Below are 17,112 nucleotides of genomic sequence, written 5' to 3'. Positions count from 1 at the left end.
TTATTAGATTTCAAACGTTCACATTAAATTTTAATGTGAATCCTACCCTACTGAAAACAGTAGCAAAATGGTGTTTAATTTTAAACTAAGTAAGCAGTACTTATTTGACGAAGTTCCTCCAGCAGATGGCAATGTAAGCTCAAATGTTACTGGTGACCAGAAATTGAATAATTTAACGGAAGACGGAAATCACACAAGAAATCGACTGATCAAATTCAGTTTACTCATATAATTTCCCTATGCTGGGATGCTTTATGTCTTTTCTTTTCATGGCACTTAAAAACCACAAAAAGTCATTATTTTATGATTTTTAAAATATATACTATCAATAGAATACATCTTTAATTGTAAAATCAGACTAAATTATTTATGCCAGTTCTGAAGTTATGAGAATTAGACCTGGTCTATGTGCAGTATACTTGGTTTCCAAGGTTCAAAGTACCCTCTTTTACATGTCAGGACCTCACTCTCAGGGGGTCCTTCTAAAATCAGATGCTTTCCTCTCAGTCAATTAAACAATTCTCAGAAACGTTTGCAACCAGGTGCTAAATTTTGGATCTGGATCTTTCTATAACTCGAAGAATTTATGTATATGGTAACTGCTTTGTTCTATTGCTTCCTTCTATTATATACTAACCAAGCATGTACACATGTATGTAAAATGGGGTGAGTGAAAAGACTTACTTTAAATTCTAAAGTTCTACAACTCAAATTTCTTCAGTTATATTTCTTCATAATTTATTAGATTAATTAAAAACTATTAAGAAGTACAAACTATATAGTTATACAAAGAATCAAGAATACCCTGAAGTTTCTTAAGAGAGGTGATCTGAAATCTTTACTTCCTATAAGAGCTACCCTAGGAAGCATTAAAGACTCCCGCATCTGGAATGCAAACTGGTCCAGCCACTATGGAAAGCTGTGTGGAGGTTCCTCAGAACACTCAAAATGGATCTACAGTAGTATCCAGGGATTCCACTCTTAGGAATCCACCCAGAGAACACAAAAACACTAATGCAAAAGGAAACCTGCACGCCTGTGTTTGTTGCAGCACTGTTCACAATAGCCAAGATATGGAAACAACCTAAGTGCCCCCAAATTAACGAAGGGATCAAAAAGTTGTGGTGTATTTATACAATGGAATATCAGTTAGCGATCAAAAAAGACAAACTCTGCCTTTTGTGGCAACGTGGATGCAGCTGGAAGGGATGATGCTAGCGGAAATTAGAAGGAAAAAGATAAATACTGATGGTCTCACTGATATGTGGAGAATAGAGACACCAAACAAAAGGTCAAGAGAAAGTCAAAGCTAGCCAGCTGACCGTAGATCTGAGGCGTACAGCAAGGGAGAGGGTGGGGGGCAAACAGGGGAGGGAAGTGCGCAAGGGAATGCAGTGATGGTTCCCTGTGATGTGGTGGCGGGAGGCCTATGGGATCTACAACTATGTGAGAATTTTTTTTTAATTAATGCAAATAAAATAAAAACTCTCCATCTGGGCCACACCCATAAAAATTAAGTAAAACTCTGAAGGTGAGGCCCAGGTATCTGCAACTTTTCAAGCTCCCAGTATGCTGTTTACAGGAAGTTAGGGTCAAGAGCCATGGCCTCCGGCCTTCTTCTTAAAAATGTCCACATGAATGGATATGAACCCCACATGGGTCTCACTGGCATACAGATGTTCACCCAGGGGGGCCTGAGGCCCTGCGTTTACAGCGAGTTCTCAGGGAAGATGCAGCCAGTCAGGAACCACACTTTTTTAAGGTGGATGGTTCTCAGATGTCTGCTCTGTCAGCATCGCCTGGATAAACGGTGCGCCCAGTCTCAGAACTAGAGTCCACGCCAATGTACCTGGCCCAGGCGCTTTCTGACCTATCCAGAAATGGCTTCTAAGCTGTGTCACCCTGGCATGTGGATTATTTTGAGCTCAGATCCATTTCTCAGACTCAGACCGTGAAGTCTGAAGAGTTGGCAAGGCAGTGGTGCCAGCTGACATACGAGAAGAATCTACTTCATTTGCATTTCAGATAAACACCAGATAATATTTCAGTATCTCTCACGCAGTATTTGCAAAATACTTACGCTAAAAAATTATTTCTTGCTTATCTGAAATTCCATTGCACTGAGAGTCCTGTATGGTTACGTGCTGAATCTGGGAACCCTTGGATTGCAACACCACAACAGATACTGGGATTCTGCTGATTATTTTCCCAGAGGGACGTGTGGTGTTTACCCGGCCGACACTGTACTGGACGGTCGGGGGATATGGACACATGTGAAGTGGACAGTGACACCTGGAGGTGAGAAGCACCGAGGCGGTTCCCTACGGGGTAATAGTGCGGCAGAGGCTGAGTTTCAGCTTCTAGAGCATCTTCTGGATGTGTAAGTGGGACTGACACACACGGCGGTGGGAGCAACTGCCATACTTGGCTGCTAGTCTGCAGTCACACTTGGAGGAGGACCTGAAAGATGGTGGCTGGAAGAAGTCCTTTCTTGTTGAGTTTTGAGTCCTGAATCTTATTATTTACTACCTTTGTCTAGAATAAGTAGCTGGAGGTGAGACTAGGAGTGAGTGAGTGTGCGCGTGTGTGTGTGTACATGTGTGTGTACTGTACATGTGTTTGCAAATTCCTGCACAGTGGGGAATGGTTTGGCTGACTAGTTAGGAGTCTGAGAGGAAAAGAACTGCTAGACGGTGTATAAGCAGCTTTGGGAGTCTGTGAGTGGACACGGGAGTGGTTATGCAGGCTGGAGATTATTCTCTCACACTCAATTGTTACAAGGAAGCAGGCGCCCCGCATGGAAGAGGAACTGAATAATAAAGCAGAAAAAAGTGCTTTGGTGATTTGACATTAGGCAGCCCTTGCACTGGCCACCTGGACTCTGATGGAGTGGCCGCAGGGGCAGGGAGGGGCGGTGGCCTCCAATGGGGTCACTAGCAGGACTCCCCTTGACCAGCTGCCCCATGAATGAAGCGGGGGGCGGCGGTGCAGATGCCTGCTGCTCAGCTATTCCTCTAAGGGCAAACTGGCAGCCCTGCCTGGGGCGTGCCGTCAGCTGCCAGTCCCCCACGGCAGCGCCTTCTGGATTCTTCCCCGCATCTGAGCTGCAGCCCAGGCGACGGCTGCACACCTGGGGGACGGGGCTTCCCTCTTCCTCCCACAGGGGACATGTCCACCAGCCATCTTCGCTCTAGAATTTTATACCGAGCATGTGTTACACCGCACGATTTCACCCCACGTCTGAGATACACTGAACTGCACACACGTCACTCACAGCAACAGACGAGCGCGCCACGAGCAAGGCCCTAAGACAGCAATTGCACAAAGTGAATCAGAACAGATTTCTACCAGGAAACCGCACCTCCGTTCCGAGATGTCCGGACAGGTGAGTCAAGGGGCGCGCGCCGCAGTGACTGCAGAGGCTGCGCCCAGGCCCCGTGCAGCCTCGGCCCAGCCCGCGCGTCTGGAGCAGCCAGCGGGACAGGCGGGCGGCGGCAGCTGGTGAGCCACACGATGCAGTATTGGCCAAATGTGCTCAGTATTGGCAAGAAGTGCTCATGTAGAGCTGAATTTAGAAAATATTTGTTATTTCGCTGCAGTTATGTCTCAATCCAGCTATTGCTTACAACCTGGCCCTTCCCATCACGCGTGTCCCGGCAGCTGGTGGCGCACAGTGTCTCCCTTCCACACGCCCAGGCCCCGGGGGGCTCACGGCTTCTTTCAGCGTTTGCCTCTGCCGCCGCCTGCCCTCCCTGCGCCCCGAAAGCCTGCCCCCTCTTCCAGGAGTCCTGGTTCCCCGCGGTACCCGAGGGCAGCGGCTCCTGGGGACGCCCCGACGCCGTGAAGCGAAGCGCAGCGACCATCGACCATTCCCCCGCCGAAGGGAAGAGCGTCCCGGCCTCCCCGGCTCCCCAAGCCCCGCAGGGGACACCCACACTGACGTGCCAGCAGGACAAGGGGGCGCGGGGGGCACTCACCTGTGGAGCTGGTCCGGGTGGGTCCGGGCGGGTCCGGGCGGGACGGCGCTCCCGCCATCGAGGGCCTGGAGGCCAGCGCCGAAGTCCCTCCCTCCGAGCTGCTCGGGCAGCGCCGGCGTCCTGGGCGCCCGGGTCCCTCGGGTGGCCCGCGGGCAGCCGCAGGTGCTCTGGCAGGTTCTCTGGCGGAGGAGCGGCGTGGAGGCTCCCCAGGGCCGGGGTTTTGAGGCGGGTGGCAAAGAAACGTCCGGGGACGCCGCAGGAATGGCATGCCCCGCGGCGCCAGGCGGGCACGCGGGCTCTCGGCGGCCGGGCGGACGGAGAGCGGGAGTCCGGGAGCCCCGGCCTGCTCGGCGCTGGCGACCCCTCCAGTCCACCTGTGGCGCGGGCGGGCGCGGGACGCGGGCAGGAGGCGGGCAGGCCCCCAGCCCCAGCGAGTCCTCCCTGTCTCCGGGCAGCGGCTCCTCTCCTGGTGGCCTCTCGTCCTGCTCACCGCACCCCGCGGGGCTCCGCCGGCTCTCGGGCCGCCCTGCCCTCTGCCCCCCGCCCCCGCGGCCGCCTGACCTGACGCGTGGCCTCCGGGCTCAGGTGCGCCGCCCGCGCCCCGCCCACGCCAGGTGCCGCCATCAGGCCGCGCGCGGGCCCACAGGTGTGCGTCATGGATGCTCACGGCGGGAGGGCGCAAACGCCTGATCACCCCCATTTTCCCTACACTGCGGTGTCGCATGTTCGGTTCTCCGGACGTGGGTGGGGAGGTGGGGTTTGGGGTGTAAGGTAAGTACCCCCGGAAAGGAAGGCGGAGGAGGCAGCATGGGGGGAAGGAAGCAGCCCGCCTCCTGCTGAGCCGGTAGGGCCGGGCCTGGGCCAGCTCAGCAGCCTGTGCCGCCTGCTCAGCTGACCCTGATGGTCAGTTCTGCGTCTGCCAAGAGTCCTTCGCCTTCCGGCCTGGCCCACTCATGTCCCCACGGGGCTGTGGAACGGCCGCGGTGGACACGCTGGCCCGAGGAGCTGATGCAGGGCCCTGGGCACCTGTCTGGGCCGCCGGCCGCCCATTTCATGTGCAGGGAAACCAGAGAGAGCGAGCGAGCGGCACCGGTGTAGCTAAGTGAGCAAGACAGAGCCGCTTCCGCCAGAGCAGCAGCCACCCAGGGTGAGTGGCTGACACAGAGCAGCGAGTCCACAGTGGGCAGGCGGAGGGCCACAGCTATCTGACATCTGGGAGCAGCTCGGGGTCAAGGGAAGCCTGCACAAGGAGCACTGTTGTAGGGTAAAGAAAATGTCAGGCTTGTCTGCCCTCCCGCCATCAGGAGAGATGATGGAGCCTTGCGGTCCTGAGTGCATACCTGATGGCGGCACCTGGAGTCGGGTGTGGGCAGAGGTAGATGGGGTTCACCTGGGCTGAGACTGGGCTTTTAAGGGCGGCGTCACGGGGTCGCCAGCAGAAGCAGAAGAGAAGCCGAGAGAAGCCGAAGAGAAGCCGAGATCACCAGAGAGCCCAGATAGAGTGAAGACTTGCGGGGGGCTGGGAGACTGCCAGCCTCCCAGCCCCCCAGCACCCCTGCCTGCCATATGCCTGGTGAACCCCAATAAAAGACCTGCAAAAAACCACTGAGTACTCGGAGTCCTCCTTTACCCGGTCCGCTGGATCAGAAAACCTGCACTGTGTCATTCCTGACCTTAAAACTGTCCAGGAGGAAACAGACTTCCTAGGAACAAGCACCAGCAGGGAAGTGAAAAACACTAGTTTCCAGAAGAAATGGTAGCAGTTTGCTTCGCGCTGATAGAAAGCTGGGATATTACATGAGCCACCTGTGAAATCTCGTGATTTTTTTTTTTTTTTGAAATCCCATGAATCCACTCACCTGTTAATGGACTTGAGGTTGTCTTCTTATCTTGCCTCTTGAGAGTAACACTGCAAAGTGTATGGCTTTATTCTCCTTGAGTTTGACTTGATTATTTCTGGTTTTTAAATGGGAACAAACTGGTACCAACTGGAGGAAGACTATTTCTACGCAGGGGGATGCACTGCCGGACCCGGCCACGGACGGAAAGCAATGTTTTCCTGATCAGGGGGTGACGTGGACTCCCTGGCCACAGGCACAGCTGCAGTTTGTTTAATATAAACTTCATTCATTCTCCAAGTTCCCAAATATACTCACCCAAAGCCAGAAAGGATGAAAACATTTATTTAACTGGACCTGGTGATCCAGCTTGCCTGTTCTGACACCTTCCTCAATGAGCTGGTGATATATTTAGCAGCGGGGGTACTGGGGGCCATTCCTCTCAGTGGCATCCTTTACTCTTACTCTAAGATTGTGTCCTCTGTTTTGAGAATCTCCTCAGCGAGCGGCAGGTACAAAGCCTTCTCCACCTGCGGGTCTCACCTCTCCGTGGTCTCCCTGCTCTACGGGACGGCGCTCGGCGTGTACCTCAGCTCAATTGCTACCCACGACTCCAGGGACAGTGCAACAGCCTCGGTGATGTACACGGTGGTCACCCCCATGCTGAACCCCTTCATCTACAGTCTCAGAAACAGGGACATAAAGCAGGCCCTGGGGAGACTCTTCAGCTGTAGAGCAGCCCAACGTGACGGGGGCTGCTTCCTCAGATTGTCTGGTCGGGAGCAGCAGGGCTCACAGTCCATGGACTGAGTCATGATCCTGTCCTCAGTCAGTCAGAGATAATGTGCTTTGTCTTATGTACACAGTTTGACATCAGTTTTTTATATATTATAAGTACGTTTTCTATATTTCCTTCATTGTTCTTAACTGGTCATTCTCCAGGGCTCAGTATTAAAAACATCAAAATCTGTATGAATTTTTCTTTAGTAAAATGTTTAAGACAGGAAACTAGGTACTTACAAATAAAGGAATGAAATGGAGGGAAAATATGCAGAACTCTATTGGGTGAAAACATACAACTCATAATTACCAGCAGAAAAATCTTGTCCCGTCACAGCATCCATGAGCGCCGAGAGGTAATGAGCAGCTGCCCCTCACTTCTGTCCTTTCCTGCCTTCCTTTTGGTGACTTGTTTTTGACCCATAAGATTCCCGTTTTTGTCATTTTGCCCAGGGCTTTGTGTCATTTTTTTTATATAATTCTTACATCATTTTTGCACAATGTATGCATTTTTCATATTGGTTATATTCCCGGTACAATTGCACCCCCCCCCCTTCTTTTGACCCTAACCCTTCCTCTCCCCGCCCCATTTTTTTCTTCCTTGTAGAAGAACTCTGGGCAGCGTTTATCGTCAGGCTGGCAGCTCTGACAGTGAGTCACGCCATGGGCTTCTCTGTCTGGGGAAGCTTTTATCCATGTTCATAACTGAATAATGTCGCAGCCCAGAGTGTTCTTGGTGGGAAGTTCTTGGGTTTAGGATGATTTAGCTCTTCCTTCCTCTCCTTTCCTGGAGAGTGACGGGGGCAAAATTGGGCATCAAATATACACACTGTTGCAAAGAGCTTCTACAGTTAATGGCATTGGGCAAACTGGACACTCATGCAAAAGAATGAAACTAGGGCCTCCCCTGGTGGTGGCGGTTAAGCGCTGGGCTACAAGTCGGCCCGTAGCCTCTGCATCGCTGGTTCGTTCCCCGGCTGCCTTTGAGGGTCCCACAACAAAAAAAAAAAGGATGAAACTAGAGGACTCCATCTCTAAACACACAAAAATCAATTCAAAATGAATTTAAAAAAATGAATAAAAGTCCTTGTTGAAAGACCAAAGCATAACACATGTAGAAGAAAACTTGGGCAACACACTCTAGAATATAAATTTCAGGTGTGTTAGTGGATTCATCTCCAGCAGCAAGGGGAACAAAGGAGAATGTAAATAATTGGGAATATATCAACCAAAATGCTTCGGTGCAGTACACGAAAACATCACTACTACACTAAGACAGCCTGCTACAGGGAGGACATATTTGCACAGCATAATTCTGACAATTAAAGACACGCAAGGACCTTGGAGTGCTGAGGCCCATCCTCTCCTGTTCTACACCCCCAAGACGTGCCATGTTCAACGTGAGGTGCCCAGGGTTAGGAGACACCTGGTGGGTGGAGAGAGGCTGTTACTCCAAGCCCATGTGCCAACAGATTGTGTGATGTGACACTGAGTTTTTTCCAAGAATGTGTCTAACTTGCAATAGAGACCTGACAAGGGGGGTGGGAAAACATCCGACTGTGTTGTGTGGCAACAAAGTAGACACTAAGGACAAGAAAGTGAAGGAAAATCTATTGTCTTCCAAAAGAATTTTCAGTACTGAGATGAGTCCCTCACAAGTCACTACAAGCCCTTCCTCTGGCTGCTCCAAAAGCAATTGGAGACCCTCACTTGGAGTCGTTGTCATGCCTCCTCCTGCCTCACTGGTGCTGTCACAGACGCTAGTTAACCAGTGAGGTCTGGGCACGATATAGAGGTTGCTAAGACAACTGCTGTTCTGGACAAGGACAGTGACCTGTGAGGATGGTGACGCCTGGTATCAGGAGTGGACTTTTATGGGCAGCGCTCCATGGGGCAGTGGCGAGGCATGTGTGTTAGCACTTCCCTGTGCTCTAAGCAGGACACGAGCCTAATCTTTGGGAGGCCAAGGCGGTGCACAGGATTCAGAGCGAGTGTGGCAGTTATAAACATCTTCACTCTAAGGAGCTCAATGTTTAGCTGGTTAGGAACACAGTGTTTCCTTCAGGAGACTCAAACATAAGGCTGCTGCAGTCACAGCACAATAAATAGTAAAAAAGAAATTCCTACTTGATTTTGCAACAGTGCCATGAACACAAGGAGTGTGGTTTCTAAGGTTTTATCTAGAGGAACTCGGTTCTCTGCTTTATGGGAGAGGAATAGCACTATTGGACACACTGGGGGGCGCTGAGCCCCCACCACATTTGTGCCTTGATGATCCAGGACATCAAGTCCACACAGGCTCCTCAGGCACAGAGTGAGAATAGGGTGCTGGGTAGTTACAGCTCTGGAAGATGGGGGAATTCATGAAAAAGGAGAAACAACAGCTGGATTCACTTGACATCTAATCTAGTCTCTCGGGATCAGAGAATCATTAAGAAACTTTGCTTTTGTTCAGTCCAGTCTCCACAGGGAACCTGAGCTCAGAGCTTGGAGCAGGAGAGTGAAGTGTGGCTAATGAGACCGCGTGGAGGGCGGTAAATACCCTGTCTCCCTCGGTCCCTCAGACTGTCCAGCCCGGGACCGGAGAGGACATGATTCCTGTCTGTGGAGCCCGACCTCTGCCCAGGGACCAGCCCTTGGCGCCCTCCTGAGATCCTGTCTGTGACACAGCCCAGATCCATCCTCAAGCATCCAGGAGGGACTCAGATGGCTCCATGGAGAAGCCCCCCTCACAGCCCCCACCCAGGTGAGTCTCAGAGCCCAGCAGGCACTTGGGACAGATCCATGGAAAATGCAAACTGAGAAGTTCTGCCTCAGGTCACAGAGATCAAACCAGGCCCAGGGACAAGAGGTTCCCATGTTCTCTTGCTTGACTGACTCGTCAATTTATAATTAATTTACTTAATTTGTGACTCAAAACTGTCCACTGCTCTCAACAATACAGAGATGGTGCTGACAGTGAAGAGACAGGAAGGAAAGTCTGTTAGGAAGAGACTGAAGGAGGAGTGGGGGCTTAACGTGGTTCCAGCAAAGTAGGACACAGCCAAGTAGGTTTGACGTTAAAACAGCAGGAAAATAAAGGATTAAATGTGATGGGGTCGGCACTGAAGTGAGGGGTCATTTTTAGGATGGGGTAATGAGGAGGTGATCTGTGTTGGAAAGATGCAGGCTAATGGAGGCAGATGACCTCACAGGGCAGCTGAGGAGAGGAACAGTGTGTAGTGCATCCATTATATTAAGTGCTCACAGAAGTCATCCTTTTTCTTTAAAGTCAGTTGGGGGAGACTAAGGAGTTTTACTCTGCAACCACTCTATTCCTGGAAAATCTGCATAGTTTTCCTTGTTAGAATTTTAATTATAAATTGCACTCATTCCTACAATTCATTAACTTAGGGACTGCATTTTATTTTGGTTTGTGATTCAAATATTCAAACAGAATGGGAGTTTATTAAAATAAGTGTTTTGCACTTAATTCTCCCACATATATACATAGGCTTTTGGGCAAAATGTTTAAAAGTTTTCCATTTTGTGTGAGCCTCTGTCGATCTATTGTGTCCCACTATGTATTAAAAGAAAAGCTGTTTCTTCCATTCGTATTAGTAATAATAAATTACACACACTGTGTTCATGTCACATCTGTTTTCCCTCATTACTATGTCTCCTCACTTTTGTGATTTGTTGTATTTTCATTGCGATTTAATTGAATTGAAACAGTGTGAAAGTTGGAGAAAAACATGTTGATTTCATATATTTATATACTGCAATATGATGACCCCTGGAGCTCTAGCTGACACGTCCATCAATACACACAATTAATATTTATTTTTGTCACAAAATTATTAAGAAATTATCTCCTGATAACTTTGAATGTTGTAAGAAAATACTGTTGACTCTGTCACAATGCAGTAGATTCCAGAACCTTATTCACCCACCAGTTTCAAGTTTGTGTCCTGAAACAGCCTCTTCCAAATTTCCCACCCTGGTCCATGGAAGCTTTTTAAGTCTTTTCTAGGACCACACACAGAAGTGATGTCCAGTGTCTGTAGTTCTCTGACTTGTGTCACGAGGCACAACGATCTTAGGTGCTCGGGTTGTCACAAAGGGCAGGGTGTGCTTCCTTCTCTTGACTGGATATTATTTGATATTTTACTATATAGAATGTGCATTATACCAACACAATATCCTGTGCGTGTATTACACATTATGTGTTTTACATAATCCATGTATATTCATTTGGACAATTAAGAGCAGCACTATATATATATAGCACATGTATATTTTATATCTAATATGTATACATTATTTTCTTTATTGATCCACTGATGGACTCATAGGTTTTTAAAATTTTTAATTTTAATTTCTAATTTTTTAATTTTTAATTATTTTTTATTTTTGAATTAAAAAATAAATATTAATTTTTATTTTTTCAATAAACAGGGAGTTTAATGTCCTGTTTTCATTGCCTTTGTACATGTATGAACACATCATGGGGGCATCTAACTTTAATATTTTGAGGCACCTCTGTTCTCTTACCCACTGTGCCTGAGCGGTGTATTAGCTACCGACAGCACCCCAAGGTTCTCTGTGCCCCACTCCCAGTGCTGACCTTTGGTCATCTCCCTGGGAGCTCTGTCAGCAGCTGTGGGGTGACAGCTCCTGGTTCCGATTTGCATTTCCCTGGTGAGTAACCCTGAGCACCCCCTCATGTGCTTGCTGACCATCTAGGTGTCTCCTCTGGAAAACACATATTTAGGTGCTCTCTGGTATTTGCATAGGCAATGACTTCCTTGTGACATGAAAAAGCAGGAAGCCACACCTGGTGCTACATAAACTGAAAGGCTTCTGCATACAAGAGAGACAAAGGGTCGATGGGCAGCCAATTTGTTCCTAAAAACAGCCCCCACCTTCCATCTCCTGGATCACATTCTTCTGTATTCAAAGAACAATCTCGATCTGTTCCTCAAGCATATGGAATCCATTTCTGTTTCTCTAGGGAGAAATGAGAGCTTTGGATCTGCATTTTTCAGTGCTTTGGAAAAAGTGTCATTTCCTATTTTTTCATTTTCAACTCTTCCATTTTACGTTTTAGAGAACCAGTGGATGTGATTAAGTTCTTGTTATATCTTTTATTCACAAAGTCGTAGATTTGTGCTCCATTGTGCTTAATGCACTCATGCTGATCCCACTACATTTATCCAGGCTGTTTTTCTTGCTATTCCATTTATTTTATGAATTACAATTCTTTGACATAGTTGCTATATGATGAAATCCCAAAAGTGAGCAAACTAGCTGCAGTCCCTGCTCATGTGGATGTTACATTATGCTAGAGAGGGTTGAGCACAAGGAAATAGCGCATGTGGGATATGATGGTCTCAGGAATAAACAACACGGAGGAAAGGGACAGACTGTTGGGGCACAAGCAGGATTTTATGGAATATTGTCTGGGGAGGCCACTGCTTGTTGGACAAGGAGCAAAACCAGGACCAGTTTATCTGTGTCAAAGGGAGAACAAAATATAAACCCAAGGAAAGCAAAGAATCACTTCCACAAAAACGAAAAACTAGAGGAGGGACAATCTCACTCACTGCTGTATCATATGACAGCATGTGGTCACATAAGTGGGAACAGGCACAAAAACAAAAATTGGATCAGGTGTCCACAGTAAACACCACTACAGCCGAGTGGAGTGACAGAGGGTCAGTCGGCCTGGGGGCCCTGGTGTCCAAGGAACTGTTCTCCACCCGGCCTGGCTCTTCAGTTGGGGCCTCACTCACATGGTCTCTCCCTCATTAGCAAGAACTGAACTTTCAAATACATCTCCCCTGTATACAATGGATACCAGCTGCTTCTTACTGTGGCCTAAAGTAAGACCTGCCTTTACTCTGTGATGCAGCTTACCTACCCGCACACACACACAGAAATGCATGCACACTTACATGTGGACACACACTTGATAGAAGGAACTGTATATACATGTCCCGGCGTATTCAGACAATGCACATTTTCCTACGTGCTACACTGATTCTACTCTACTTTGCTCATGTACCAAGGTCTGATGTGACTCTCAGGATATGAAAACTCCTCTTGCGTGTTCTCCACAAGTATTTTAGCATTTTCCTGTCTTCCTTCTCAACTTGTCATCATTGTTTGTGAGACCATATTCTTTATATAGCTCATGAAATATGTATTCAACTACCTATTGCCAACTAAACTAACTCAGGGTGGTGCGTCAGAATATAGTAAATACATCAATTTCTCACTTAATATCATAGATTCTTGGAAACTGCCACTTTAACTGAAATGATACATAGCAAAAGCAACTGTATTACAAATTAGTCAATATATGCAAGAATTTTAAATTTCATTATGGCAGCTTTCTGGTCACAGAAACTGCACCAAAGTTCTAAATAAAAACCCTGATGATTCTAATATTAAACAATATGTGTACTCATCAATGTAGTCATTTATCTCCCAATCAGCTTATTCCAGTCAGCGTTGAGGGTAACTGGGGCCTGCCAAGAAGCAGATGGTGCAAAGGAACTGACCCTGACGGGACGCTGTTCACATGCAGGGCAGTGGGGCCACATTAACTGCGGGTGGGAGTGCAGCCTGGTCCAGCCCTCACAGAGAGCAGTGAGGACGCATCTCACACAGTAAACATGGATCTGCCATTTGACCCAGTCATTCAACTCCTAGGCATCTGTCCAAAAAATTCAAAAAACTAATTTGAAGAAAACTTGAACTCTCATGTTTACTGCAGCACTATTTATTATAGAGGACACACCCTAACATATGAGTAGATCTAGAAGTTTATATATATACACAATGGAATATTACTCAGCAATCAACAAGGAAAATGTGTGCCATTTGTGGCAACATGGTTAGGACTTGAAATCATAATGCTCGTTGAAATAAGTTAGGAGAAAATAAATATCAGACGCATGGTGTGACTAATATGTGGGATATAAAGTAACTGAATTAACAGATTAAGACAAGCTGAAAAACTAACCCTTGACAGCTGACTACAGAACGGAACCACCAAGGAGGGAGGCCGAGGGAGGGGAAAAGAGCAAAGAGGGAAGGAAGCACAATGGTCTGCGGTGGTGGAATATGGGTGAGTTGGTGTCAGTGCTCTATGGTAGCAACACTGGGAGGGGGAACCCCAAAATTATCTCAGTTATACATGAATACATGAAGAAATAAATAAGGCTCCAATAACCATGATTCTTTGCTTTTAGGTAGCCAGTGTCAGATAATGCAGAAGAAAACAGCAACTTTCTTTACAACAATTCTGGAGAGCTCATTCTGGGAAAAGTAAAACACTTCCTATTTCCTGTGTCCTTAGTGATTTGATTTCCAGTTCTCAGCTCTGCCTCAGTGCACAGGACAAAATGCTCTAATCTTGGATAAGAAAGTGTGTGTGTGGCTAAAGTAAGAGAAATAACCACTTATTACAGGTAAAGCGAAGCACAGATTTGACATCAATCCCAAGTTAAAGCTGCCTTCTACAATCGAATATTCAGAATTTAAATGCAATGAAAGCTGAGGGAAACAAATTATACTTTATAGAGGGATTGAATTATGGAAAACTGATACATGTAATACATAGAACTTACACTTATGCACAGCACATGTAACACAATCCACACAAGGAAGATCAGCAAATGCACAATGTCATGTGTAGGAACTTCCACAGCAGCATGATGCCAGGGCCTCTCCTCTCACCCCCTGCCTGGAGCGCCCCCTCCTGTCACACCCCTACTTCTGGGATCTGTAACTGTGCCAGCAACGCTCCTGTAGGGACATCGTGTTCTGGCTGTACCCCAAACCCAAATGTTTTTCTCATGGATAAATTATTGCCACATCATATGTCCTTCATATAAAAAATCCCGTTGACTTGAGATTTTTTTGTTCCAAGTCCCCTAATTGGAAGTGATCACACTAGTGTCCTCTAGATTCTATCTTCATTCAACTGCATTCTTTTACGTAACAACAATAATCACCATATGAAATATTAATTAGTGAGACTACACACACACTTAGGAGAAAACTTGTTTGGGACTAGGATTTTGCTTTTTTATTTTTTTAAAAAGACTTACTCACTATTTATGTATAGAACTGGGGCAAAGGCCAGAGGGGAAGGGGACGAGAGGACTCATCAGAGACAGAGTGGGGAGCAAGACAGGCAGATCTACTGAAACACACTGTGAAGGTGAGCACTGGCAAAACAGGAGGGGTCTGCTGCACCACGTGGGTCAGCTCCAGGCTGGAGTTGAACTCAGGCTACTGAGGTGGCTGCCCTGATACTTAACCCTGAGGCCACCGAGGAGGCCCAAGGGCAAGGAATTTTCAAAGTCACTCTCACTGCGTTTCTCCACGATTACAGCAATAAGTGGATAATAAAACTGGTCAACCAAGTTTAAAGAAAATCTCAGGGCATTTTCAAGAAATGTTGACATGAAAAAACCTTTGCACTATATGTCGGAATAGCTAATTCTCAGCATCAAGAGCAGGTGGGTCATTAGCCACCTTGAAAATTTCAGGGAACAGGCAGTAGCTTCAAAACATGAAATTTATTACCTAAAAGTATTTAAAATGAAATCATCCCATTTAAACTCATTCCTTGACTGCTCTAATGTGGTGAAGTTGACATCACTTCTGTCTCCATCCCCCAGGCTCACCAGCGACCTGGCACCAGGAAACCAAACCCACCCCACAGCATTCACCCTCCTGGGGCTCTCAGAAGAGGCCTCGCTGCAGCCCCTCCTCTTCTGGGCATTCTTGTCCATGTACTTGGTCACGTTCAATGGGAATCTCCTCATCATCCTGGCCATCGTCACAGCCTCCCACCTGCACACCCCCATATACTTCTTCCTCGCCAACCTGTCCTTTGCCGACATCGGCTTCACCTCCACCACCGTCCCCAAGATGCTGCTGAACATCCAGACACAGAACAAAGCCATAACCTACGCAGGCTGTCTCAGCCAGGTGTTTTTCTACTTACACTTTGGAGGACTGGACACCTTCCTCCTGACAGCCATGGCCTACGACCGGTTTGTGGCCATTTGCCATCCCCTGCACTACACGGTCATCATGAACCCCCAGTTCTGTGGCCTCCTGCTTCTTGCATCCTGGGTGTTAAGTCTTCTGCATTCTCTGTTACACAGCTTAATGGTTTTGCGACTGTCCTTCTGCTCACAGCTGCAAATCCCTCACTTCTTCTGTGAACTGAACCAGGTGGTCCAGCTTGCCTGTTCTGACACCTTCCTCAATGAGCTGGTGATATATGTAGCAGTGGGGGTTGTGGCAATGATTCCTCTCAGTGGCATCCTTTACTCTTACTCTAAGATTGTGTCCTCTGTTTTGAAAATCTCCTCAGCGAGCGGCAGGTACAAAGCCTTCTCCACCTGCGGGTCTCACCTCTCCGTGGTCTCCCTGTTCTACGGGACGGGGCTCGGTGTGTACCTCAGCTCTGCTGCTACCCACGACTCCAGGGACAGTGCAGTTGCCTCGGTGATGTACATGGTGGTCACCCCCATGCTGAACCCCTTCATCTACAGTCTCAGAAACAGGGACATAAAGCAGGCCCTGGGGAGGCTCTTCAGCTGCAGAGCAACCCCACCGTGACAGGGGCCGCTTCCTCAGACTGTCTGGTCGGGAGCAGCAGGCCTCACAGTCCACGGACTAAGTCATGATCCTGTCCTCAGTCAGTCAGAGATAATCTGTGCTTGTCTTATGTACACAGTTTGTCATTAGTTTTTTATATATTATAAGTATGTTTCCTATATTTCCTTCATTTTCTTTTTTTTAAGATGTTATTATTTATACATACATGCATACATACATACATACATACATACATACATACATATATACATACATACATACAGGCACTGGGTACAGTCAGAAGCGCAGGAGGGTGAGAGAATTTACCAGAGCCAGAGCAGGGAGCAGAGCAGGCAGAAGGACCGAAGGACACTGCTGAGGGGAGCAGCGGGCGGCAGGAGAGGTCTGCGCGCCATGTGGGACCCTCCTCCGGTGGCAGGGGAGCAGCCGGGGATCGAACCGGCGCTGCAGAGGCTCCAGGCAGCTTCGCAACCCAGCGCTCAACCGCTGCGCCTCCGGGGAGGCCCAGACTTCATTGTTCTTAACTGGTCATTCTCCTGGGCTCAGTATTAAAAACATCATAATCTGTGTGAATTTTTCTTTAGTAAAATGTTTAAGACGGGAAATAGGTACTTACAAAATAAAGGAAAGAATTGGAGGGAAAATATGTAGAACTCCATAGGGTAAAAACAAACCATAATTACAAGCAGAAAAATCTTGTCACGTCCCAGCATCGATGAGCGCCACGAGGTAACGTGCAGCTGCCCTTCCTTCTGTCCTTTCCTGCCTTCCTTCTGGGGATTTGTTCTTAACCCGTAAGATCCCTGTTCTTGTCATTGTGCGCAGGGCTTTGTGTCATTTCTTTCTTTTTTTTTTTTTATATAATCTTACATCATTTTTCATTTTTGCAC

The 17,112-nt window shown here is 47.7% G+C and overlaps 1 protein-coding gene across 1 annotated transcript; it reads left to right on the top strand.

Moving 5' to 3' along the window:
- Positions 1-4,930: 4,930 nt before the first annotated feature.
- LOC311180608 (olfactory receptor 7A17-like) lies at positions 4,931-16,222 on the top strand (the record flags this gene model as incomplete). The annotated part of the gene is made up of 2 exons (XM_084248526.1): positions 4,931-5,079; positions 15,271-16,222. 2 exons carry the CDS (start codon positions 4,931-4,933, stop codon positions 16,220-16,222), a joined length of 1,101 nt encoding a protein of 366 aa, XP_084104652.1.
- Positions 16,223-17,112: the final 890 nt, after the last annotated feature.

The sequence above is a fragment of the Talpa europaea genome, assembly GCF_964194135.1.
Source record: "Talpa europaea genome assembly, chromosome: 12".
In the NCBI taxonomy this organism is placed as follows: domain Eukaryota; kingdom Metazoa; phylum Chordata; class Mammalia; order Eulipotyphla; family Talpidae; genus Talpa; species Talpa europaea.
The sequence above is the reverse complement of the archived record's forward strand: the minus strand, read 5'-3'. Positions and strand labels throughout refer to the sequence as shown.